At 43.0% G+C, this 26,605-nt stretch overlaps 1 protein-coding gene across 1 annotated transcript in view; it reads left to right on the forward strand.

Moving 5' to 3' along the window:
* The window catches only part of METAP1 (methionyl aminopeptidase 1), a 336,590-nt gene extending 310,561 nt beyond the window's left edge, over positions 1-26,029 (forward strand). Inside the window, exons 10-11 of the mRNA XM_069238322.1 lie at positions 9,558-9,623; positions 24,153-26,029. Coding sequence (XP_069094423.1) covers positions 9,558-9,623; positions 24,153-24,319 — 233 coding nt within the window. The 3' untranslated portion in view covers positions 24,320-26,029. The remainder of the gene's footprint in view (positions 1-9,557; positions 9,624-24,152) is intronic.
* The last annotated feature ends 576 nt before the right edge of the window (positions 26,030-26,605 follow it).

Here is a 26,605-nt window from a genome sequence, read left to right on the forward strand (position 1 = left end):
AGGTATTCAAACCTGCTATCTTGAAGATAAGACAAATATTAGTAACTCCTAAAGCACATTCTACTCAAAAGAAAGGAGCTTCAATGGCATTCTTAGGAAATATACCAATAGCAGACATATGCAAAGCAGCTAGTTGGTCCACACCACACACATTTACTAAACACTACTATGTGGATGTGCTGTCTTGCCAACAGGCAAATGTTTGTCAAGTAGTGCTTAAAACACTATTCCAATTCCTACAGGCTAGCCCCTGCTTATTTTAGGAGGGGACTGCTTTTCAGTCTAAGCAAAGCATGTGTATCTGCAGATACACATACCATTGAAAGGAAAATGCACTTACCCAGTAGACATCTGTTTGTGGCATGTAGTGCTGCAGATTCACATGCATCCTCCTGGGAAGCCCGTAGGCATTGTACTTTCTTTATGTAAATATGTATATGCATGGACATCTTTTCTTACTATATGTATATGTACATATACCTTTCTTCACTCCTTACTTCACCCTCCTGCTGCAAAACGATCTAACAAAGAACTTTATGCCCATGCGCACTATCACTGAGAGGAGGAGTCACTCGATCTTGTGACTCGAAAAAAAGCTGCTTCGAAGAAAAACTTCTTACACTCCGAGCCCAACACTAGATGGCGGGCTTATGCAAAGCACGTGAATCTGCAGCACTACATGCCACGAACAGATGTCTGCTGGGTAAGTGACATTTTCCATCTATCAAAAGCACATCAGTAAGGCTTTTTCTGGTAGATAGACTATCTAACTGAAGATTCCTCACCAACCCACCCTGATCTCCATTCTGTGGAATTGATTCATATAGTCGACTAACAAGATATTTGAAATCTCTATTGGATGAGCCCTGGTGCTATGAATAATTATAGGGTCTGCCATGGTTTTATATTCTAAGCATAGGCCCCATATGCGACCAAACATCGATGATTGGTCTTGTAACCTATATATATGTTATGTTTGTGTGGCTAAGCTGATCAGTTCAACAACCCATTCTTTTAGAGACAGCACGGTTGGTGAAAGCCAATGCTTTAAGATGCATATTTTTGCTGATCCAGTGGATCGCCACCTTCTCTAGTGTGAGGAGTTGCCAACAATGTCAGAGGTCTCATGTAGCATTGCAAGCTTAGTAGATGGTGTGAATGTGAATTCACTAATTCCAGTAACGAACTGCCCAATACTCCTGCCCAAAAGCATATTAGGAGTGGAAAACACTTGTATGTTAATGGGATTGCATCTGGGTGTTCTACATCTCCAGCACATAGTGTATCTATTCAGTTTTACCTTAAAGAGTTTAGAAGAGTTCCAGTACCAATGATGTAAACCTTATAAAGTACAATAACTTCTAGCAAGCTTCCCTGAGTTCCCTTTCATGTGTGTCAGAAAACATAGTTCGATCGCCCTATCCGTAAGTTACACCGAGCAGTGTGTGCTCTTGTGGCTGCAATCTCTAGTTTAGAATGTATCAGTGTTAGGAGTGTATAGTAGAGGGTTGGAATGATCACTTTGTATGTTCTCTATTTTAAAATGCAGGCCCTTGTAAGGGAGTCTCATACTTTGGAGGGGACTGGGGGGAATTATTTCCCATTGCAGTAGTTAAGCAGGTGCCTTGTTCTTCTGATGCATGCTCTTCTGTAGATTCCTCACCTTTTCAGTGTATCCCAGGCACCTTAATGTATCCGAAAACTTTCCATAGCTATTCTGTGCCAAAAGGTGGCTTTGGCTCCATCTCTGCTGTAAACAATGCAAGCATGACGTCCCCTGAGCCATTTAGCTCCACCCTGGTGCAGCATCGGTTCTCTTTTATCTGGAGGTGCTCTGTTATTTTTCATGATTTTCTTCAACAGAGTTCTTAAAAATTTCAGTCTAATCTGAGGCTGTATGGTAGACCAAAATAAATAGACTGGGATGCAGCCCGAGTAATTAATAGTGGCTGAGCTGAAATCAAGCATTTATACTTCACTTTTTTTTAATCCTTGGGGCCAAAGCTTGACTCAGCAAATTCTGCCGCATGCGCTTCAAGGCCATTAAAGATGCCATGCTTATGACCTGTATGGGACGAGCATTCGGCCTCATCCTGGTCACGCTCATAGTCAAGGTCAACCTCAGAGCTGCGGTCCTCTCAGTCCTTTAAAACGAAGATGAGGAAACAAAAGAAAAGGAGGAAGAGATTGCAATACTTTAAGTCTCTTGATGTAGGTCACATTGACGCTTTCCCTTTTCAGTAGTCCTCCTTGGAGATGGAGCTTCTTGGCATCACACCACCCATGGAGGAGCTTTTGGCAGTACTGCTGACTCCAGTGCCTACCACAGAGCCAGTGGGTGTACCACTCAAGGTGCCAGTGCCAGCGCCAGCTTAATTGAATTCTCATTGCATGGGTTCAACCTGGCTCAATTCTTCCATGCAGTGGTGTTATTCAGGAAAGCAGCAGTTACCTCTGGTGTACCTCCAGTCCCTATGGACCCATTTGGGGCTTCATTGGTTTTCCACTGGCATTTCTACCTTAAGCACCTTTCAGCTTAGGGCAGCCCATCAGGGAACACACCTGGCTCCAGCTGGAGTCATCCCAGTGCCTGTCCCATGCGAGGGGTCCCTCTGACGCCTCCACAGGAACAGCCATCAAAGACAAAGGCAATTCTAACGCACCTAGGGTGGAGGTCAGGATGATAGCTAAAGAGGCCACATATATAAAACAATCACAACATGATCATATGCTGTGCCAGTGTTAATGGCAACCTATACAGGACCTCTTTGGATTCTGCTTGGACCACCTCTAAATGCATGGGGCAGTGATTCCATGATGATGCCAGTAGTGAGGCAGCGGTTTGCTGTCATGTGAAAGACCACAGAAGAAATTTATGTGCGTTCCCCTCAGCCCCACTGGACCTAGAACCCAAAAAGTTGGCTAATGTAGGTAAAGCGCTCCCCATGCAATTTAGCTCTCCTATTAATTAATGCAGCTTGCTTGTTTGCCAGGTATATCCATGCCTTGTGGGATATTGTGAGTGCTGTGGTCCTGAGCTCGCTTGACCTCTGTCAAGATAATTACATCAAAGTGGTGAGGGAGCGGTAGAACACCTCTAAACAAACCATCAGAGGGGGTTTGGACACTGTGGATTCTGTGGCTCCTTCATGGCCCTGAAGAGGCACGCATGACCTTAATCTACTAATTGTTCTGCAGCGGTACAGATGAATCTCAAGTACATGTCTTTTGATGGGGCTTGCCTCTATGAAGAAAAGGCTTACTTGCCCTTGGAGAGGCCTGAGGCAGAAAGACCAACTGCCCAATATTTGTGACTCCAATCCTTGACCCAACGCTAGTGACAGTGACAGTTTTGTGGCTTCTCCAAAGGGTAGTACAGAGGCAGAGCCAAGACAGAGTTATCATGCCCAGTAGGTCTCCTCTCCTTTCTTATCCTCCCCAGCATCACCTGGATAGCTGCTTCCTTAAGGAGCATGTGTGGCTGGTTAGAGGGAGAGTGTCTTCTTTTCTGTTGCATGGAAGGCCTTAACCCAAGATCAGTTGGGTCTTGCAGGTTATAGAAATATGGTATGGCCTTCACCTACTGCAGACTCCTTCCACTTAGTTCCTTCAGTCTGACAATTTATTGTGGATACTGTAACTTGACGGAGCAGTCCTGCTGCAGAGCCAATAAAGTTGGTACAGAGCAGAGGTGCTATTTACTGTAGTCTCTGGCTCCAAGATAGATGACAGTCTGCTTTGGGTCCTGGACCTTAGGCTCCTATAATTTTACCGGTGCAAATCAATCAATTAGTGATTTTTAAAGCATTTTAATCATCTGTACAGTTTCAAGGTGCTGTTGAGGGTGTGCTGCTCAATCGAAGAGCTAAGTCTTGAGGGCCTTCCTGAACTGCTTCAGTGATGCGGTCTGCCTGAGCTTGAGGGGTAGCGTGTTCCATGTCCTGGAAGCGAGGTCAGAGAAGGATATTCCTCCTGCTGTGCTTTTCCGGATCTTGGGAGTGGCTGCACAGGTGAGCTGGGAAGAACGGAAATGTCTTTTGGGTACGTGGAAGGCGAGGTGGTGGTTGAGGTATACCTGTCCTATGTTGTGTAGTGCCTTGTAGGTGTGGATCAAGAGTTTGTATGTGATGCGCTTGTTGATTGGGAGCCAGTGTAGGTTTCTGAAGTGGGATGAGATGTGGCTGTGTTGGGGTATGTCCAGGATGAGTTTGGCTGCTGCATTCTGGATTTTCATAGTCTTGATTTTAGTTTCTTGGTGATACTGGCATAGTACGTTGTCGTAGTCCAGTTTGCTAGTGACGAGTGCGTGGGTGACTGTCTTCCTTGTATCAGAGGGGATCCACTTGAAAATCTTTTGCAGGAGTCGGGCTGTGTGGAAGCGTGACAATCAGACAATGTTGTTTTGGTGGGTTATGGATCGAGAGGAGTCCAGGATGATGCCCAGATTACGTGCGTGGTCTGTGGGAATGGAGGCATTTCCCAGTGTGGTGGGACACCAGGAGTCGTTCCAGGCAGAAGTGGTGGAGCCGATTATGAGGATCTCTGCCTTGTCCGAGTTGAGTGAGGCAGCTGGCTTCCATGCAGGTGGCGACTGCTCTCATCCCATTGTGGAAATTTATTTTGGCCTTTGCAGAGTCATCGGATAGGGAGAGAATAATTTGGGTATTGTCTGCGTAGGAGATTGTTTAGCCCGTGTTGTTTGATGATCTTGGTTAGCAGGGCTATGTAGATGCTGAAAAGCATCGGGCTGAGTGATGATCCTGTTGCAAAGAAAAGTTAAAGATGCTGACCCTGCGCCAGTCCTTGCTGGTGCTGGAAGTGGATGACTAGGTGGTGTCTCTATATTTGGAAGACTTGTTTTTCCACATTCCAATCCTGCAGTCACACAGAAGGTATCTGTGGTTTGTGGTCCTTCAGTTTTATGCAAACTTTGCCACGCTGCGTCTTCACAAAGGTGATGGTGGTTTTTGCTGCCCTTCTGAGAAGGTCCCCAATCTCAGTATTCCTGTACCTTGCTGATTGACTGCTTGAGGTGAGCTTGCTGCAGCCGGTGTCAGACCATCTGCAGTCTACAATGTATCTGCTGTTCGACTTAGGTTTTTCCTTTAATATACCCTTTTCTAGAGCCCTCTGTGTCTCCTGTTCATATGGACAGTACTGGGGGCTTCAGTTCTAGTTGGACAATATAAAAACAAATGGGGAGGAATGGGGTATCACATTCTCTGGCAGAAAGCACTGAGTCTCTTGGGTGCATATGTATGGAATCAGACTGGTTGTCAACTCTCTGGCAGGGTCACAGAACACTACAGCTAACACACTGAGTTGGTGTCATCTTGCCTACCCCTAGTGGAATCTTCACCAAGAGATGGCCCAGAATATTTGTCCTGGTGAGCTTTCCTCGGATGGACTGCTTTGTCACTCAAGAGAAAGGTCACTACCTACATTTTTGCCCACCGCTTCCTGTTGCCTTAGGGGATCTTTCAGGAGCCTTGGAGGGAAATTTCTTTTGAAGTGGGATATTCCGCTTCACTTTATCTCCCCGCCACCCCCTCAACCACCACACACATACACTTATGCTTAATGACTTGGGTTTGAGGAAGCTTGTCCAGGCCCAAAGCATTCTCTTCACCCCACACTAACCAAGGAGGATGTGGTATGTGGACCTCCAGTGACTCTCCTACTGCCTCTAAGTGGAAATCTCTCTCGCTGTAAGAGGGGCAGTTTCTGCATCCCTGATCTCCAGAGCCTCCACCTTTATTCTTGTAGGTTGGGCAGGAAAACATGAGCTCCTTCCAACTACCCGAAAGGTGAACAACGTCGTAATGTAAACTGGTTGCCCTTCCACAAAATGTTTGCTCAGGAAGGTGAAATCTATTTGTCACATGGTGTGTGACGCAAAGTATAGATCCACTGAAGGCACCTCCATAGAAAGTGCTACGTTTTGCTTTGCAGCTGATGTAACAAGGTTGTCCGTTGGGCACTGTTAAAGGATGCAGTGCTGCTCTAATCATTAATCTGTGTCCCTAATGGGCTATCTTTGTTCAAATCACAACTATTATCATATTTTTGAAGGGACTAACATGTCTTCTCCTAAACTCTGTGATGCCCCAGTGAGATCTGAATCGTTTAGATCTTTTTTGATAGGGGCTCCATTTAAGCCCTTTTAAAGTTGGGAATTACTGTGACTAACTTTAAGAACGTTTTTTTTTTTTTTTTTTTTTTTAGTCATTCCTTTGGCCAGACCTGTCAGCCAGTTTCAGCACTGTTTACCTGCCTTTGATGTGTTTCTGTTAAGACAAACTAGTCTTGAGGACTAAAGCGCCTTTCCTGCCTCTGGTCTGGATCCCTTTCCATCTGGACCAATCCTTAACCTTTGCACTGTTTTTTTCTTAATCCCTCCCTGCAAAAGAGGTGGATAGACTACCCAACAGGACCTCAGAGGAAGGGGCCAGGCGTTTAGTTACTATATTGACCGAATGAGGGAAATTAGGTCAGATCAGCTCTTCATTGGGTGTAGGCAGAAAAAAGTGCAAGACAGTCCAGAAGAAGACTATCACGCTGGATAATCTTGTGCATAAAAATGGGTTATGGCCTTATCAAAAAGGAATCTCCTCATGGAATCTGCACCCATTCTACTAGAGGAAAGTCTTTACTTGGTGCTTCCTAGTTTGGGGATTGAGGGGAGGTAACTCTGGCTGACATTTGTTGTGTGGTGACATTTGCGTCATTTCACACATTCATTTAGCACTGCGGTTTGGATTCAGTTGTAAGAAGGGATGGCCATTTTGCTCTTTCTTTGCATCAGGATTTTCTTATCTGACCCCACCACTTGAGAAGAGGTATCTCTTCAAAGGTGAAGTATTTGCCAGTAGAAATATCCATCTGAAGAAAGCTCCATAACAATCTTTGTGGTGGATACTCTACCTGCATATATCTCACCGATCATACCCATCTTTCTGTTCTAAGGTATGATCATATGAAAAAGGCTCCAATTTAGCTGGTGCAATGCTCTCCTATGATTGACTAGTTATCTTCATCTTTGCCTCAAAATCTTTAGAAAAATTGTGTTTTTGTGTTTCCTTAGTAGAAAATAATTCTCCTGAGTCTGTCATAGCAGCCTGGATGTGCGTCTTGTGCTCCAGTAGGTAGAATCCCACTACCAGCATTATGCGTATAGTCCAGTTAGCTTAGAACCAGAAGGGTGATGGCTGTTGATATATTTCAAATGTATTAACTATCGGCTCACTTTTTTTTTTTTTTTTAAATGGTAGAACTAGATTTCCAAAATAATAAACACAACATTTAAGCAAACTTCCTTTTTGCCAGTTGTTAGTGCCAGTCAAATGCCTTTTCTTTGAGTGATCAACATCATAGCCTAAATATTTTTCTAGAAAAAAAAAAAATCCATGGGGAAATTAAACTCCTTAGAGGTTAAATTTGTCAAATTTCACTTGCGCCAGGTTCTACTTATTTACCTTTTGTGGCATATCAACTGAGATAGTTTTTCTTTTTTTCCGATAGATTTTTCAACAGATTACTTCGGAGCAAACATCACAATAAACCGGTAACCGGGGCACAGTGCCCAGAATTAGTTGGAATGATGCTAGAGAATGACTAACCAAGCAGTGCGCTAAAACATTCAAGGCCAGCAATAGCAATGGTAGCTGAGGGTTGAGTGTTGCTTTCACGGACTTGATTTGTGTTGTGGTTCTTAAGCCTCATTTGTGTTTCCTTGAGGTGGTGCCAGCAATGTAATTTGTTAAATTCAGGATGAGCCCCTGGAGGTCTTGGCAGCTGAGAGGGTGTTAAGCACAAGCTTGCTGTGCACCACACTGCATTTTAGTATTCAAATCCATGCATGGCCTCGTTTTTTCCCCACTTACTTCAGACCAACACTCTCCCTCTTCAGCCCTCCTCATTTTTATATTCATGACTAACTGCTTTAACACCCAAATGAAATGTCTGCTTCATTTTTGCCATTCAGATTATTTTCGGTTCTTGCATATCTCAGTGCTAACCACTACGTGCCCTGACTTCTCAAAATGCCTCCTCCTTTAGCAGCAACCCTTTTTCTTCTGTTCGTCTTTCCCCATGCCCAGCCGCAGCCCATCGGTACAAGCAGACTAACACCACCTCCCTGCCCCCAACAACAAGAGTGTCTGTCAGGCTGATGAAAGGTCAGCCTGACAGACACTTTTGTTGTTCAGGTCCGGCAGCCAGGAGCTGTACATGTGATAAATGTGCAGGCATCTGGCTGTCTGAGCAGAAATTTGCGAGACTGAGGATTTCACAGCCCTGTGGGTGTGATCTCCTCAGCTTGGCAAAAGTGCTTCAAGGCCCTCCCCCTTCTGACGAGAGAGAGCCTCACTGATTGCCTTGGATCTGGGTGCCTCAGTTTTAAGCCCTGTAGTTCCCAGGACGGAATGTCAGTTGGTGACACCTCATCACAGAATGGGTTGGGGGTCAGAAGTCTCACTGACCCCATCACACTCTGTGACGAGTGAGAGAGACTGCCTGTTCTCATTGGCTGACCTAAGGTCAACCACTGCGTACAGGCAGCAGGCCCAACCCTCCTGGGACTTCCAAGGCTTTGCTCCCGAACTGCAGCACAGGTAAGTCTTATGTTTTTGATTGTTTGGTGCATGTGTGTATGTTTCAATGGATGAATTTGAGTGCGCTGTGAATTGGGGGGGGTTTGCACGTGTCAATGTGTGGTTGTTTGTGTGTATGTTGCCCACCTCACCCGTCCCTCCTAAAATTACCAGCTGCCACTGCCCATGATTATCTCTTGGACTAAGTACATCATGGTGTCTCTATGAAACTGGTAGATACTCCACATATTCTAGTACTTGACCAGTGACTGGTAAAAGTCCTATGCACCACTCATCATTTAACTTTGATACACTGGTTCTGTTTGAACTGCTTACAAGGGAAATATGTGGAGTGGTGAGCTACTCTGGCAAAGACAGTGATACCTAGTGAGTAGAAGATGAGATTGGCAATATTGGCAAACTCACTCAGATTCATCAGACCAAAATTCATTGTTTCATGTATACATCTGCAGAACATGTCTGCAAATTGCTGACCTTGGGAACGACCACACTGAGAGACCATGACTGCAAATAGCCTAGATTTGGTTGTTAAAAGTAGATGTTACTGGGAAATGCCAAAATTAAGTTATCTTCTATGATTGGTGACTGTCGAGGTTGAATATCAAGCACATTGCACAATTCGTAGTTCACGTAAGCTAGCAACCCTTCTTTGATCTTTTGCGCCTGAAAAAAACAAATCATGATTTTTTTTTAATCAACAAGAGGATCAGTATTTATTTACAAAACATTCTTTTGTATACAAAAAGTGCATACATACAGTCATCTTATATATATATTAATTGAAAAAGGTCCCCTGCATTTTATTTATTCAGTTTATGAATGTGGTAAAAGATATCCTAATATAAAATAAAAATATGAGAATTAAAATATCAAATACATTTGAATATAACTCGCACTTTGTTGCTCTGAAGACTCAGTGATTAACTGGTATTTTGTTTGTTTCAGAAAATAAAGCTGTAGGCGTGATAAAGCCTGGCCATGTGTTTACAATTGAGCCAATGATCTGTGAAGGTAAGCAAAAAGCTCCACAGCTTCATGATCTGCGTATATTATACATTGCACATTTTTTTATACCTCCAGTACTTTTTGTTTGTTTCCATTGCATGGCCACAGTTAATTGTAGATTCCTGATATTTTTGTTTGTATTGTATGGGTATACCATCATTTTGACAGTTTTTGAATCTGAATAAAGACAACTTGACGAAACTACAAGTCAGAGAAATGCCAAAATGATAAAATAATTTCAGACATGAAAAAGGCCCATGCCCTCAAGAGAAAGGTAAGCAAACAAGAGGGGCAGATGTACAGGTTGAGGGAAAATATAGATGGAGTAGTATGAAGTAATACAGGTTATTTCTTTTAATAGAGTAAAGCAGGAGGGTAGAAGATGTAGGAGTTTTAAAGAAAGGAAAGGACACAAAAGAATAGAAAGGAGCAACGAGGAAAAGTTTTAAAGGGGAGGCCTTATAGAATGGGGAAAACATAAATGTAGATGTAAAAGTTTTTAAAAAAAAAGTAAAGCAGAAAAGGACACGACATTTTAAAGGGGAAATAAAAGGGAAAGTATTATAGCGATATTGTATAGGATGGGTATTGTAGAACTGTCGGGTCAAGTGCTAAAAGTAAAATTAAGAGTAGTGCAGAGGGTAGAAGGCCAGGGGTAATAAAGAAAATGAGGTACAAGTGTAAGGTAACATGGGGAGAGGTTATAGTATAGCAAAGTGTTGAAAGGGTAGGGGTAAAAGTAAAATTAAAACAATCATGGGCGCAAAGCCAATAGGTCTTGCCTATGAAAGAGCAGCTGCTGTGCAGTATGACTGAAAGTTGTGTTTTTTTTTTAAAAATCTTTTATCTTTGGTGAGAGGGTTGGGGTGCTTCGCAGAGGATATAAATGCCTCCCGCTCTGCCTTCCCACCAGCAATTAAAAAAAAAAAAAAAGCTCTGATGCGCCTAGCATGTTTTTCTGTAAGGGTGGCAAGCAGCAATGAGAGATGGGGCAGGCAAGTGGAAGATGGCAAGCAACAATGCTGGATGAGGAAGAAGGGCGCAAGTACTGGGGTGCAGGAGAGAGCAGCAATGTGGGAAGGGGCAAACAATGGAGGGCAAGCATTAGGACGGGGAGGTATTGGAAGGGTCAAGCAACAACACAGAAATGGTGAGTGGGGGCAAGCAACACCACTCGGACAGAGGGAGAGTAAGGTGGGGGGCAAGAAACAACACGATGTGGGATAGGGGTAGAAGCACATGAGAGAAATGGCCCACAAACACATGCACTCTTAGAGACTTCTTCAGATAAGTGTCTCCGAATGTTTGAGCAGTGGACCATATTCTATGGGAGGGGCAGACACCGAAAGAAGACGTGAAGTCGACACATGTTGACCAAAGAGAAGCAAGGAAATGAGTGACAATTTAGCCAATCAATTGTAAGCAATAGCAGGCCTCAAAGCCCACTGTAAGGTAACAAAATGTCTCACAAGCACAGCACATGTGCTGTCTCAAGTGAAACATAAAAAGCAAAGTGTGGTAGGTAAAAGACATATGGTAATTAAAGGAAGGGAAGGTGCAGTGGGATTAAGGGGGGTAAACTCTCCTTAAAAAGAGGGTTGCATTAAGGGGGGTGAAGCCTCTCCAAAAAATGAAGTAACACATTTCCTCAAAAATGATTTTCTCCAGTTTGGCTTTGTCAACGTGGAGAAATCCATCAAAGAAAACATTGTCACTTTAGATGAAAAAAAATTGTTAGAAGCACACATACATACATTTATGTCTCAAACACATAGAATAATCTAATGACAGCAGAATATTTGGATATAAATGCTTCTTAGCGTTTTTAAATAACATTTTGTATCCTTTGTAGTACAAAATCTTTATTCGACTTTCACCAAGTCATAAAAGACATAAGTCATAAAAAAGATCTCTGGTTATAATACATGTGTTTCAATAAAGAATAAAAAGTCAAAATAGATAAAACTATAAAAATATAGTAAAAATGTAGTAAAAGAAGGAAAAGAAACACAACAATGGAAGAAACCTATCACGCTAGATTATATTTTGAACATCTCCCCCATAGATTTCCTTATCTTTAATACCATACATAAAAAATTTGCTAAAATTCCATACGTTTCTATGGAAGAGAGTGACTGGAGACAGGCATAGGCTGTGCGACATTGGGGGAGATTAATTTTCCTTAAAAGTGGAACAACTAGGCGTTTCCTCTGGTAGGCGTAAAAATGACAAAATAAGACCACATGAATTGTCGATTGCAGTGTTTTTGCATCACAGGGGCATGGTTTTAACAAGATTGACCAATCATTCATAGTTGGAAATGAAACTAGGCGATGAAACGTATCTAGCCTAAGTCTGGTAAGGACATAACGGTGGCGAGGGAGTACCATGTTTGCCAAGTAAGGCTGCATGCCCTCCGCCGTCAAAATTATTTGGTTATGAATGACTGAAGTTTTTTTTTATTCCACACCCCAACGTATGTCTTCTAGGTGTTTTAATGCCAGCTTGCTCAGGTCCTTCCTAGATATCTTCTGCAACGAGGCTGGATTTGAGTAGTAGTCTTTGTTGCCCAATTTTTCAAAAAAGGTCATGATGTATTTTAACCATGGTACCCTTGATGTGTATAATGACTTCGTACAGTCAGTAAGAATGGCCTTATTAAAACTGGTGTGCTCCGAGGTCCAGACTTTATGCCATAATAGCAATGGCTGTATCTTTATCAGGTCTGCAATGAAAGGAACCCCAAGTTCCAAGTGCGTGACGTACGATGAAGTACCTTTTGGTACCCTCAACAGATGTCATAGGAAATCATTCTCCACAGTCTGAACTAGATCACAGTTTGTATGACCCCAAATTCCTGCCCCGTACGTAACAGCTGGAATGCACTTGGCTTTGTAGATCTTTACCATGTTAGGTGGTGTAATCCCCCCAAGCCTTTTGGAGAAGAGTCGTAGTGCCATCGTTGTTTTAATCAAGTGCACTCTTCATCTTCCTGCAGTTGGCCCAGGAACCCAACTTATCAAGAGTTATGCCCAAGTATGAAAAACATTGCGCGGTTTCGACCTTGCTATCTGCAATAGTGATGTTATAAGACTTCCCGCGCTTCCCACCGCAGTTCATGATAAAAGTTTTTGAGCGGTTGACAGTAAGACCCAGCTGTGACATGTATGTAATGCAGGTTGTTAAGAGTTTCTGGAGAGCTATTGGGGTCCTAGCCATTAGTACTGCGTCGTCTGCGTAAAGTAATGACGGGACAGTTCGGTTATCTATTTGGGGTAGATCTTTACATTTAGTGGCCAGTTCTTTGTCTAGGTTGTTTATGTACATTGAGAACAGGAACGGAGCAAGAACGCAGCCTTGGCGCACTCCTCTGTATAAACCAAAGGGGCGAGTTCATTCCCCTTTTAGGCCGTACCTCACTCTTGCTCTGCTCCCTGTGTACATTTCACGAATAAATTGAATTATGGCCGGTTCCACCCCCATGCTGTTTAAAATATCCCATAATTTATCATGAATCACACAGTCTAAGGCTGATGATAAATCAATAAAGGCCAGGTACAGGTTGCCTGCTCTGATCTTAGTATACTTTGCAATAATAAGTCTTAGATTTAGACTTTGTTCCACTGTTCCGATTCCTTTTCGGAATCCATACTGGACCGGGGTTAGAACATTATTTTCCTCTGCCCATGTTTGTAGCCTGTTCAGAATTATTCTCCCTGCTATTTTAGCTGTTGTGTCCAGCAGGGAGATTGGCCTGTAACAGGCTGGATTGAGGCGGTCACCCTTTTTATATATTGGGATTATGTTAGTCTCTCCAAGATGGTAGGGGTCCGCATGTACAGATAGCCCTCAATGTCTGCGTCAGTACAGGCCCCCACAGCTCCATGTTGGCCTTGAATAAATCAATCGGAACGCCATCAGGGCCTGGCGCTTTCCCTGATTTACTTTCTATTAAAGCTTCCTCTACCTCCTGAAGGCTAAATTGGGGGGTTATGATTAGGCGCGGACTTTCCTGTGCATCGTGGTCGTGGGTATGGTCTAGTGTGTCACTCGTCAGGGAATATATATTAGAGAAATGTGCTACCCAGTCTTCTTCGGAGATAGCAATTTCCATCCTAGGAGTGTCACTGTCCCCTAGCATAGAGGAATTTATTGTCTGCCAGAAGAGTATGTTATCTTTCTTGCGACTTGCTATATGGAGGGTTTCCCACAAGTTTGTTTTTATGGTCAATTTCCTTTTCTTTATTGCTGTCTTATATTCCTGTCTGCGTTTGCGTATATCACTCCAGCACCTTTTTGGGGCATGGAGGGCCTTTTTCAGTCTCTTATGTGCAGTTATGGTCAAACCATCCGCACATCCTTTTTTTCTCTACCTTACTGCCTTTAATAGTGAGGACTTCTTTTATGGTTTGTGTAATCGTTGTAAACACACTTAGACATTGCCCTGGATGTGGGTTCTCTCTTAGACAGTCTGCCAAGGCATGTTTGCATTGGTGTATTACCTGTTTCAATAAAGACTTGGGGTCTATCTGGGCCCACTTCATAGTATATCCATTGCGCGTTGCCAGTTCAATATAATCTGCCAGTATAATACTATCTTCCCTAGCTGCTAAAAGGGGAGAAATTAAGAGAGTCATACTCTGAGGATAGTGATCACTAATTGCGATGTCATGCAATGAGTAGTTTGTAAGAGAGTGAGCGAAGTGAGTAGACATTAGGACATAATCGATCACTGTATTTGCGCCCCTTCCGTTATATGTTGGTTTAAACTGTGGATCGGCCAGAACTAATTCGTTTACAAAGGAGAGGTTATAGGTTTGAGCCAGTAAGTTCATTTCCTCTCCTTGAGCATTATGAGAGAAGTGGAGGCTTGTGCCTATGCCTTCCGAGTCCCAACCACATATCTTATCTGAAATTTCTTCACACGGATGGACATTAAAATCACCCCCCATATCAATAGGATCTCTCGATTTGTTTTTTCCGAATATTTTTTTTTATCATTTTCCATTCCCGCTAAAATATTGGATAATTCTCTTGGAACAGCATTATTATAAAAATTGATAATGACTAAGTGGGTCTTGTGGTCCAGGTTACTCTCAATCAATTGGTAATATGGACTCGTAAATTGCATCTCTAAATTCTGTAGGGGTAATTTGTTGGAAATATATGTGCACAGTCCCCCTTTAGGTCTACCATGCCTTGACTGCTCGGCAGGAGTATGAAATGTTTTATAGCCATTTATATGGGAGGGAGTTAGGAGCCATGTCTCTTGTAGACAAACACATGAGTAATCTACTAAAAAATTGGCCCAAATCTCATTGTCTAGCTTATTGGCTAAGCCTGCAATGTTCCAGAATAGTAAAGCTAGTTCCGGTTTCCGATTAGGGTACTGCTTAGGGTTACGGTGCTGGTCCTTTGGGGGGGAAGAGGGGGTAATGCTGTTGGTCGAGTTTAGTATACGTTTGGTATCATCGTCCTGGGCTAGATAAGGTAAACTCTCATTTCTTACAGGAACCATAGTGTGTGATATGGGTTCCTTATGTGTGTCCGTCCCTAGTAAAGAAGTTGTTTTGGCTGCTCTTGCGGGGGTAGCTGACTGTTTCATATCCAGTCAATCTATATTTTCCAACGTTGAAAGGGGGTAGAATCTATTGCATGTTATAGATAAGTCTGGGCTGAGTGAGGATGCTACAGCTTGCTGTGAATGGGTGAAGTTGTTCCCCAATGGTCTTTGGTAGAAGTAACCCAGGCGTAATAGCGAGATTCCCTGTAGGGTAACTTGTCTGGCTCCTAAGTCATGGATGATTCTATTCACTAAGTTTGGTGAACCAAAAGAAAGGACCACACAATCTCCAGTTAGTACTTTCCTGCTGTTCCCTATCCATTTAATTCTTCTGACCATTTTTATGTCGTCAAAAAGGGTCTTCACTGAGCCAGGGCCCATTCGGGTCCCAATCCAATTGAGCGCCTTGTTTCTCAAGGCTGACCATGTTTCGTGTTGTTGATCGTCTATCGGAGGGACATTAGCCAAGACCACAACATATGGTGTGACCTCCGGGGGGAGGTGTAGCAAGTCGCTAGGGAGGAAGATATGGTTCGGGTTTTTTTTCCTACTGGTTGTGTTTCTCCCTGAATTTGGGTGGTGATAGGTAGTTGCTGCCCTATGCGTAGCACTACTTGCTGTCTTGCAAAGTGTGGGGTTTAGAATTTTGTTATCTGGAGAAAGATTATGTGATGTAGTAGCTAGAAAGGAGGGTTGGATAGAGTGATACAGCGAGGGAGTTATTGTTTGAGCACGAAGTTCAGTCTGAGGATTAATGATTTGGTGTGGACTGATTGGCCTATTGTGTAGAATAGAGTGTCTGGTGTTCTCGCATCCTGGGGAGCGCGGTTTACTTCTGGGGTCCTTGCTTTGAGTATGCATGTGTTCCTGCTGTAGGGATTTTATTATTACAAAACCTGCCTCAAGCCTAGACTCCACCCCCTTTAGGCGCTCCGACATAGAGTCTAAGGTGGTTCCGATAGATGATTTCAACTGGTTCACTGTCTCGTGAAGATTTATAAGGAGAGTCCGAACAGTATCCTTTGACCTCGGGCCTCTCTGGTTTCTAATAGTCCTTTATGGGTATTGAGCACTAACGTTTGAAAGCGAACTGTGAATTTCTAGAGTCCGGTGTATGTTGTGCTGCTACTGCAGCTGTTTGCTTCTGTTACATTGCAGAAGAGCTCTTTTGAGGGATATTCTGCTTTATATTGGAAATTTCTGTTTCCTTTTGAGTAAAATTCCTTTTGCACTTGTTGCTGAACCCAAATTGAGCACATCCCTTTGTTTTTTTATTTATTATTTGGAAATATAAATGATCTATTCCTAAGCGAGTGTAGGTACTCATGGTGCATATCGAATTAAAAAAAAAAAATCTTGTTGTGGTGGATATAACTGCTGTTGGGTCTTACAAAATCTGCATAGCATACTGAATAGATTTTGTACATTTTTGTTTAAAAAGTCATACATTTTCTATGGGCTCACATTGAAAGTGGACAAACAGCTAAGACACCAACAGAGCGTGTAGTGCTTTTTGCACAGTGTATCAAAGGCTTGAGTTCTGCTGTATGTGTGACCAAGCCGTTTGCCAGTGAAGTTCCACACATTTTGAAAATTTAGGGAAGTATGCCTGACTTTAGTATTTATTATGAGTATTAAATAATGCTTCAAATCATACTGCCATGCACAGAATGCTAATAGCTAAAGTATTTCCACACTCATTCACTGGGGCACATCTTTATCAAAGGAGACTGTGATCAGAGACTGATCATGTCAGACCACCTCATCCATGGGTACACGCAGTAAAACAGGATGCACCAGTATGTAAAGAGGGAAGGTTTCAAAGCCAAATGGTTCAGCCTGTGATGAGTACTGGGAGTTGTGATCGACATTATTGAATAGCTACAAGCTGAAATGAGAGATGAGCAAAAATTAACTGCTATTCAACACCTGCTTACATATGCTTGCCTAGAGCTTTGGTTACCATGACAGCAGTGAATATGACTAAATCCAAGAGTACGAAAAATGTGAAATGAAAATGTAGAAAACATGATGGATATTTATAACTGCAGATTCCTTTACAATTTTCCTATGTGCCAGACTGGATCCGCACGTTTTCACAGCAGTGCTCCTGTTCGCCACAAGGTATAAGTGCCACCCCTGCTCGCTGACAGTAGTTCCTTAATTTCTGAACCTTAGAATATGGATTTTAAGTTCCACTCCTTATTTTTGACAATCTCACAGACATTTGTCTTCAAAAAATTTAAATCCAGTGCTCAAAGGAACATGACCCCACCTAAAACTACAGGGTTAAAACCATGTCACGACAGGCCAGCTCGGGGAACAACTAAATCATGTGAAGAATGCACTCTCATGAACCCAAAGGCGATCTGAGACTGTGAAACAAAGTGGTATGTTGTGGCACATTGGAAAACCCTGCTCCCACTTGAAGTCACGTACAACACAAAACAACAAGGGTGGAGAATGCCAAAGGCGCTCGCACAGCCAACTATGTGTGAGAACAATGTTATTGAGGAAGGTCCTTAGTGACAGCAAGTGTCAGAAATAGGGTGGGTGCCAACCCGGTAGGTCCACCTGTCCACCACAGGTGTCCAAAGTAACTGACTAAGGGTAGTCAGTACTGACGAATGAATATACAGAATGCCAGGGCACACCAGAGGGAGTCCTGTGACACGTGTTTCGTCTCCTTGACTTTGTCAAGGCTGTGAATTAGATAGATAATGTGCAAACATTGGTACAGTGGTACAGAGGAAATCTGCAATGTATGTGACAGTGAAAACCAAGACCAAAAAAAGTGTAAACACCAAAAGGTAGGGATGCTAAACCACCATGTGGAAATAGTGTCGCAAGCATTAAAGTGATCAGAGTGCGACGTAACGAGAGAATGAATATAGTACTGTCATGTGTTGTGAAACAATAAATGCTCTGTGAGCGCTAAATGCAGAACAGTAAGAACAGATTAATCTGAAAAGTATTGTTGAGGTGCCCAGGTGGTTAAAGTACATGTAATAGATGTGAAATCGAAACCTCATAGAGTTGGAAAAAAACGTAAGTCTTAAGCAGTAAATGCATAGAATGATAACGATTACATCAGATGTAATACCTGATAAGGTCTAGAACAAAAAGTGATCTAATTATTAGAGTGAAGTTGAGCCATCCAGGGCAGAATTGAGGATCTGGCCTAGTATGGCCAACGGTAATCCAAAGGTAAGGAATGACAAAGGCCCTGATAAGCCTGTGAACGAGAGATAAACAGAGAGATAGAACAATGGGGGTCGTCAAGGGTTCGCAAAACCGGTGCAGTAGTCTTAATAGGGAAATGGTTAAAAAGATCAACGTAAGTCAAAAAGTGCTTCAATAGGGGGATGAGGTAGAAAAGAGGCATATTTGATCTGCGCAGCAAAATGGAAAAGGGGAAGTAAAACGTGAGAGTCTGTGAAAAGTCTTGTATTAAATGCTAACGTGCTGACGGGGGCCCAGCGCGCAGCAACTACGTAATAATGGAGTGCCGGTAGAGTAGGCACGCAAACAGGTGGTGACTGGGGGGTAAAGAGCGCTCACTCAGCTGCGGTGAGGTGTGGATGGAAAGCTAAGAAATGAAGCTAGGAAAACCATGACAGCGGTTTGTAGTAAAAAACGGGCGCTGTCGTACAGACTATGTTTCCAAGTGAACGGAAAACATGGTAAATGTAATGTAATGTAAATGTGTACTTGTAAAGCGCACTCCGACCCGGAGGTATCGAGGTGCTGAACGCATACCGCTGTGGAACCCCTCCTGGCTTTCCCTGTAAGATGCCCAGTCCTGGGCAACCCCCAAGGTGAAGCCAGGCATCCCAGCGCTGTTGGGGCCGTTGTGGAGATTAAGCAAGCTATTGCCCAGAGTTGCAGAGTGAGACCCATGAGTTAGTTTAGGCACCGAGGTGAGAAATATCCTGTCCAGGGAAATTGAGCCCAAGAACCGCTGAGGCGGGAATTGAACCCTGGTCCCAGGCCAGATCTCTGCATCAGGGTCTGCCTCTCTAACCATTGTGCCACACTTCTCCACTTTTCCTTCTGGTAATTGTATGCTGTTCAAAAATTAGTATAGTGCGAGGGAGTAGAGGTGGGAGACAGCAGTAAGCATCAAAAAACTGGCGCTGCCGTAAGACCCGAAAACATAGTACTCATATGCTGCTCGAAATATAGCAACGGAGCGAGGGAGTGGATGTGGGAGAGGGGGTGAAATTAGCAAAAAGGCAAAACGCCGATCAGTATGGGCAAAATAACATAAACCAAGGCAGTGTTCTTACCTGTCTAACTCAATGAAGTCAGTAGGATAGATCTGTTCCTACTCATGATGGCACTCTTGCAGCATGCCCTCTTTGTGGTCAGGGTCGCCTGCAAAGTCAAACTCCAGATTTAAGTGAAAACAAGACCAATTTGATCTCATCGCCATCCCGCCTCTCTGTATCTTCAGAGAAGTTGCGAGGATGCAAAAGTGTGAGTCTCGCTTGCGATTACTACTTGAGGAGCAGATTCCATAATTGATCCTGTTGTACTCCTAATTCCCCAGGGTTTTCATTCATGTTAGGCATTTTTGGCACTCTTGTGGCTCTCTCCGATGCACCTGTGCGTCCCATGTGTCTGCAAGGGCCTCCATTCAGGTTACTGCTAGTGGATCTGTCTTCTGTGCTCTCTGGCCCTCTTACACTCTACTCCAGTACCAACTTCCTCTCTGGCTTCAAAACCAATTCCAGTCCCTTCAACATCAATGCTGGTCCCAACGTCACTGACACCAGATGGGGGGGGGGGGGGGGCCTTTGCTGATATAAGACACCAAGCTGAACTAGTCTTGGCTCGACAGAAGTCACTTCCCAAATTTATTCTTACGCACCTGGTTCCTGTACAGTCAGACAAAAAACGTTCTCTACCACCGAGCCGCCGTCAGTTGCACCACCAGATTTTCAGTTCAGACTTCGATCAGTGTGAGCTGCCATTAGGAAAGGACTGTGAAGATAATGGAGATGATTTTCTTCCACATTATGATGAAATCTAGCATATGGACTGGTAGGAGGCCAGTAGGCTTGAAAATTCACCTAATACTGTCCCTCTGCCCGCCACCCTTGGGCCACCAATTGAAGAGAGTTCTTCTTTTGCTATAGTGATTAGGTGTGCTACTGAGGTTCTGGATCTTAAACTCTTTATCTTAGGCAGTTCTCCTTTGAGCCCTTGCTGCCATTCCACAAAACATTATCCTATACATTGATGGGCACTTGGTCTAATCCTTGCTGTTGCCTGCCAGTGAACAGGCAAGTAGCCAGAGGCCACACACTAGCACCAGGCGACCCTGATTTTTCGACTCAACATCCTACTCTGGATAGTCTGGTGGTCCTGGCTCCAACCAGCAAGGTGATTCCCATTTTAGTTCCTACGGACTTGCGGACAAGAACAGAGTGAGTGAATTCACAAAATGTTGTCTTCACCTAGACTGGTGTGATAGTCAGTTAACACAAGTTGCTTACTAGGACGATATATGCACCCCCTCTGGGACATTTTCTGCAAGATCTTGACGGCAGTCCCAGAAGAGTTTAGAGCTTCCCCTCACCCAGTATATTGAAAATGGTTAGTAAGCAGCCAAGTATGCTGATTGTTTGGGCTTAACAGTTGGCAATAGTATGATGCTTTAGTGCCACGCATGAATGATAGCCACAGGCCTTTCTGATGATGTACAGGCATCCCTTGTGAGTTTGCCTTTGATGGATCCCACCTTTTTAGCAGAAAAGCTGAGCCTGCCCTATAGTTCTTTTGAGAAAGCTGTGCCACAGCACAGGCTTAGGGCCTTTTTGCAACTGCCAGAGAGTTGACTTATTAGTTTTGGCCCTTCTGAGACTACGTGAGAGGTTGGACGTACCGGCAACGCCAGAAACCACCACCGTCCCCCTCCCCATCTGCAGTCTTCAGCCTTTACCGAATCGAGGTTCAGGCAGGTCAGCAGGGACAGTGACATTCCCTGTCAGCTAGACCTATAGCATCAGCCTCCAACCCTCAATAGTTTACTCTTAGCAGCTCATTTTCATCCTGTAGGAGGCAGGAAGAAACATTTTCTGCAAGGGTGGCACACTAGCATGTCTGACAGATGGGTCCTCCTGATAATTTAACTAAGCCATGTGCATCACTTTCTTGCTGACCCGGTGCATATTCCACTCGCATCAGAGCAGCTCCAGGAGTAGCGTCTGTCCATCTTGCTGCAAAAGGTGCTGGCTGTGCTGCCCAAACGTGCCATAGAAAGTGTACCTGACCAGCAAATAGGGATTGGTTGTTATTTACACAATATCCTCATGCTGAAGGACGAAGGTGTTTGTCCTACTTCAGCTATTCGCCCTCTGAATGCCTCCCAATGGAAGTACAACTTTAGAATGCTCATGCTGGCCAAAGTTCTGGCTGCCCACAGATGTTCCCTGCAGTTGTTTTGTGCTCTGCATCCGAGGGCACTGAAAGAGTCAAGAAACTGATGTTGGTGCATTGGGTTGGCAATGGGTAGTACCGCTCAGTCATTTCCATGAAGGAATAAAGTCAATGTGGCGTTGCACAGCATCATGTAGTGATATCAGAAGCACTGCCTTGGAAGCTTCGGAAGCTTCGGGATCGTCTGGTGCCTGGGAGTATTCAAAAATCTGCAGTTGGGGTACCCACCAGAAAGAGCGCTACCAAATGTAAATAACTTATTCTGCTGAATGAAGGAGCTAAACTAAGTAATCCATCAAACATAAGCCTAGCACTAGCTTGTAGTCTTAGTTCATCATCACAGTCTAAATGTTAGGTGCTTACTCCAAGCCAATATAATAAGCAGACGCTTAGATTCCCAGGAACAGAAGGCAGACATGCAGGAACCATAGGAAAGCACACCGAGTGACTTCCACAGAGGCAAGCAAATGAACTAGGATCCAGACAGACCTCATGCACAAAGAAAGCCAGAGGCAGAACAATACAGCCAGGATTGCAGGCCTCAAGGTCGCTTTAAGTAGGCTTTCTTGCTGATGCCACAGACTGTTGTGAGGGTGCTGGGCAATTGCTGAACTGTGACAGACACCAGGATGAAGAGCCACGCATGCCGGTCTACACGTACCCCACATCTTGCATTTAGAAACTGGCAATCAAGAACCTACAGGCTCACCCTCTGTGCTGGTACCCCTAGGTTCGATTGGTCCAGTAGGTTAAAAGTTAAGTTTCTGGTAATGCAAAACCAGTGAGGCCCGGAGAAGGCAACTGTGTGTGGGAGGTCATGGTCATTAAAGATTTAATCCAGAATCGTTTGGTTTGATCATTCACTCAGCGAGCAGTGTACTAGCAATGTTTTGTGATGTTAAAAAATCTTTATGGACTATAGAGGTCCACTGTATTTCAGGGTTAGGGCTGTATCATTTGCAAGAGGTATTCGAGACATTTTGTATGTGATACCAAGATCTTACCAGCTGGTCATATGCTTTGTATTCGTTCTTGCAAATTCTGTTAGAAATATTCATGGCCACATATGTTGACTGAATGGTGATTCCCTGAACCTTTGCTTCGCAGACGTGCTTCAGAATTCAATCTTCTGCTTACCAGCACGAACAAAGAAGCTAAGATTCTGTTTATCATTGGGGATAGCACTTGTGTGCTTTTGTTCTACATGGTCAGTCCTTAGTAATGCGGACCTGAAATAAAGTCCCGGGTATTAACATTTCCTCACAAGTTTCGAGTAACTGTGCCTTCTACCACCGTTTCTCTTAAAACATTACCCATTGTTTTAGATGCATCACATAACATATAAAGCTCCGAAGAACTAATTTCAGTTCATGCATTTTACAGAGGCTGCTGTTGATCTTTACCTAGTGTTATTCTGTAATTTCCTTATATTTTCAAATTAGTTAGTTGAAGAGGTTGTCACGCGCCATCGTGTTGACAGCTATCCTGTTAATTTAGGTTTCACTAAAATGTGAGACAAAGCGTCTCAGCAGGGCTCGTTCATTATAAAGATATATATTAAGACTGCCCCAAAAGTGTTAAGACCGAGTATGCACAAATGTTGCACAAATAAAGGCATTCATTTTATTACAGCAAAGTGAGCACGTGTTATGCTGAGTATAACACTGCATATTTTATGTAAATATTTTGCTCTCAAAGTTACAAAGTGCAGTGTTAATGTAGTGGTGGTGCAGTTTCCATGCTAGACCAAAACACATTTGCGACGAATAATGTTTTGAATAAGATCTGTTGAATGTATAGAAACCATTGTGCTTTCAATTCCGTTTGCATAGTCTGTTAAAAATGCCAAAACGGTGGATTAATGCCAGAGTGTGCCACAACTGGTATCTTATATAGCATATGTGCTGAAAGATTTGCCTTTGCCATATAATTAAATCATGCTTGTCAATAGTTTGGTCCTCCATTTCCGTAATACTCCAGTGGTAACTCCACTGAGGGTAGCTCACCCCCGACCACGCATTACTCAAGTTGTTTCCTTGGGTTGCATAGTATTCTAAAAGTGTATTGTCGGTTTGATGTGCTGTGAAATGTAAGTACTAATCTTACCAAACGCTTTCATGTATCTACAGAGCTCCTTACAGGGCTTAGAAGACATTTTTTCTAATGTCATGCCTCTTCAGTCATCTTGTTTGTAGAACCCCTTTGTAAATGTATCAGTCTCTTTAAAGCATGGCTAAGGTGTAGGGGAATACTTTCTCTTATAGATCCTGCTTGATAACAAAGCTTTATTCTTCTGTGTAACTTTCAAGTGATTTTTTTTTCTCCAGCAAATCATTGCCCTGTATAATCACTATAGTTCTATGCACTTTATACATAATTTGTTTTTTTTTGGTGTTCAGTAGCTACAAAAATTGTCTTCCCCGATTTTTCTCCCCACTCACCCTCGCTTAACTTGCAAAGTTTAATTAAATCTAAATCTAGAATAGTTTTGTGTCTTCCTAAGAGTTGTGTTTTTTCATTTTGGACAGGAGGGTGGCAAGATGAGACGTGGCCCGATGGCTGGACAGCAGTAACAAGGGACGGGAAGAGGACGGCGCAGTTTGAACACACACTACTAGTTACAGAGACTGGCTGTGAGATTCTGACTAGGCGGTTTGAAGACAATGGACGTCCTCACTTCATGTGTCAGATTTAGTTTCTCCACTGAACTGGAAGATCTGAATGGTGTCTTTTTTGGTGTCTGTACTTATCACTTTTTTCTGAAAGCACAGAAAGTACAGAAAATAGGGATTTTATCATTTGTTTTGTTCTCGTTGACTGTAATTGACAGAAGGATATTTGTTTTGCAAAGTCATATCCCGACAAACTTTCTTTTCCAAAAAGAAAAGGCAAAAAGGTTGTTTTATTCAAAACTATTTTTGCCCTTTGATTAGCCTATTTCTGTCATCTCCCTACAATATTGCTTACCTTCACTCTCTCCTTACAGCCTTATTGCCATTTTTAGCACTTTTCTTCCATAGAAGAGCAACATTTGCAGGCATTCGAAGCCTGTCTGGATGCCTCTGCACCACCAAAGACAGATTTCAGTCCTACTTGGGTAGTTGATCATTCGAGTGATATTTTATTTTATCCTACCTCTCCCATGCCATCTGTTGATGGCAGATTCTTGCCCCTATCTTTTGATGGCATATTTGTCTTCTGGACGAAATTCCTGTGTAGTGAGCTGTAGTCTCCTCTGTTGGCAGGTTGGGGGTTCATCTGTTGCTTTAGTTAATCCAGAAAACTCCGATCTCCTGTGTGCATTTCAGTTAATCCATGACCTGCTCTCACATTATCATCTCAGCTGGTGTGGTTTATCCCCGGCAGGAATAACTGCTTTCTGTGATGGCAGGCTTAGGTCACTGATGCATCAAGGGCAGGTGGAATAGTGTGGTCGAGACGTGTTCAGTGGTAAGTTAGCAGTTTGACCCACTTTAATTTAAAAAAAACAAAAGTACCATGCTTAGTGGACGTGATCTCTTTACTAAGAAAGGTTACAGTTCCCTGCGTGAATCCCAGTGGTGCTAGATTATCAACCAAAATTAAGAATGACTACCTATGTTCCTCCAGCTTTCTCTGCATTTAGGGACAGTTAGCAGACCTATATTTGCAGTGGAAACACTCAGCAAAGCCTGCTGCAGTACTAAGACCATAAAGCCTTAAGAGAGAATGTCTAATGAGGCACTGTGAAGTCAGTTGCACCCATACACATTGAAGAGGTTGTGGTGACAGTAGGTACTTTCAAACTGGGCCCCTCTGCTCGATTCGTGAATTTTTCCTGCATTTTTCCTTCAGATTCTTAGAATTTGTGAAATGCAAACTGAAATTTTAAATCTCATATATGAAATGTTTATGTTCGCTAGATTTGTTTTGATAAATTTAGATTTTATAAATCTTTATTTTAATAGTCTTAGAATAGTGCTTTTGAAAATGAAGCCATGTCCATGCAATGACCTTTATTCTTCCCCAGATCTCCCACAATTCTCTCTGCGATATGGGTACTTGTAAGGACTGAAATTATCCTTTCTAGAGTGCCTCGGACCTTTTTGTGCTGTAATCTGCTGTTGTGATCACCTTTGCATTGCCTTCATCATTATAATTTTCAAGTGGCCTCAAAAAGGTACATTAGTGATTAGGTGTGTTTGTAGGAGGTTTTAACTTGGCAGGCTGCAGTATTTGGAGTGACCTGTATTGACTGAAAAGTAATATAACAAAATAAGGGTTGTAAAGAAAATCCAGATCTCACACACTGGAAATGTTTCGCACACGTAACATGTTAACTGTACCCATGCAGTGTCTTGCCTTGCTCGTGTTGTGAGTGGGCTTGACAGCTTTTGCATTTCAAGTAATAAAGCCTTCAATTGTTCTAGTGGAGGAATAATTTTAATGAATTATGTGGCTTCCTTACATGTGATGCCTTGTCAGTAAATTGTAAGTATTATTTCAGGGGTCCATTGCTGTAAGAAACCTTACATATTAACTAGAATGTATTCACTTCCATCACATTAATGCAGGTGGTAATGGATTATATTGTTCTTTATAGTATTAACTTTTTTGGCTCCATATTTTACAAATTGTACTGTATTATTATTGTATTAAATCATTTATAGAGCGCATTCCGGCCGAAGCATCGAAGCGCTAAGCAGACCATGACTAAAGAAAGACGAACACCAGCTATCCCTAAAGTTTAATTTACAAAGAGCCAGGTTTTAAGACTCTTCCTAAAAAGGAAGTGATTTGATATTTGGCGTAACGAGAGAGGCAAGCCATTCCATAGTCTGGCTGCCTCCACCGTAAAAGCCTGATCGCCCCATCTCACTTTTTTACAGCGTGGTACCTTGATCAAATATTTTGAAGCAGATCGCAAGTGTCTTGAGGGAAGATAAAACAACAACAAAAGATTTCAAGTAATCTCATCTTCCCCCCCCCCCCAACTGCAGAG

This window comes from Pleurodeles waltl, chromosome 1_2, assembly GCF_031143425.1.
Source record: "Pleurodeles waltl isolate 20211129_DDA chromosome 1_2, aPleWal1.hap1.20221129, whole genome shotgun sequence".
Taxonomy (NCBI): domain Eukaryota; kingdom Metazoa; phylum Chordata; class Amphibia; order Caudata; family Salamandridae; genus Pleurodeles; species Pleurodeles waltl.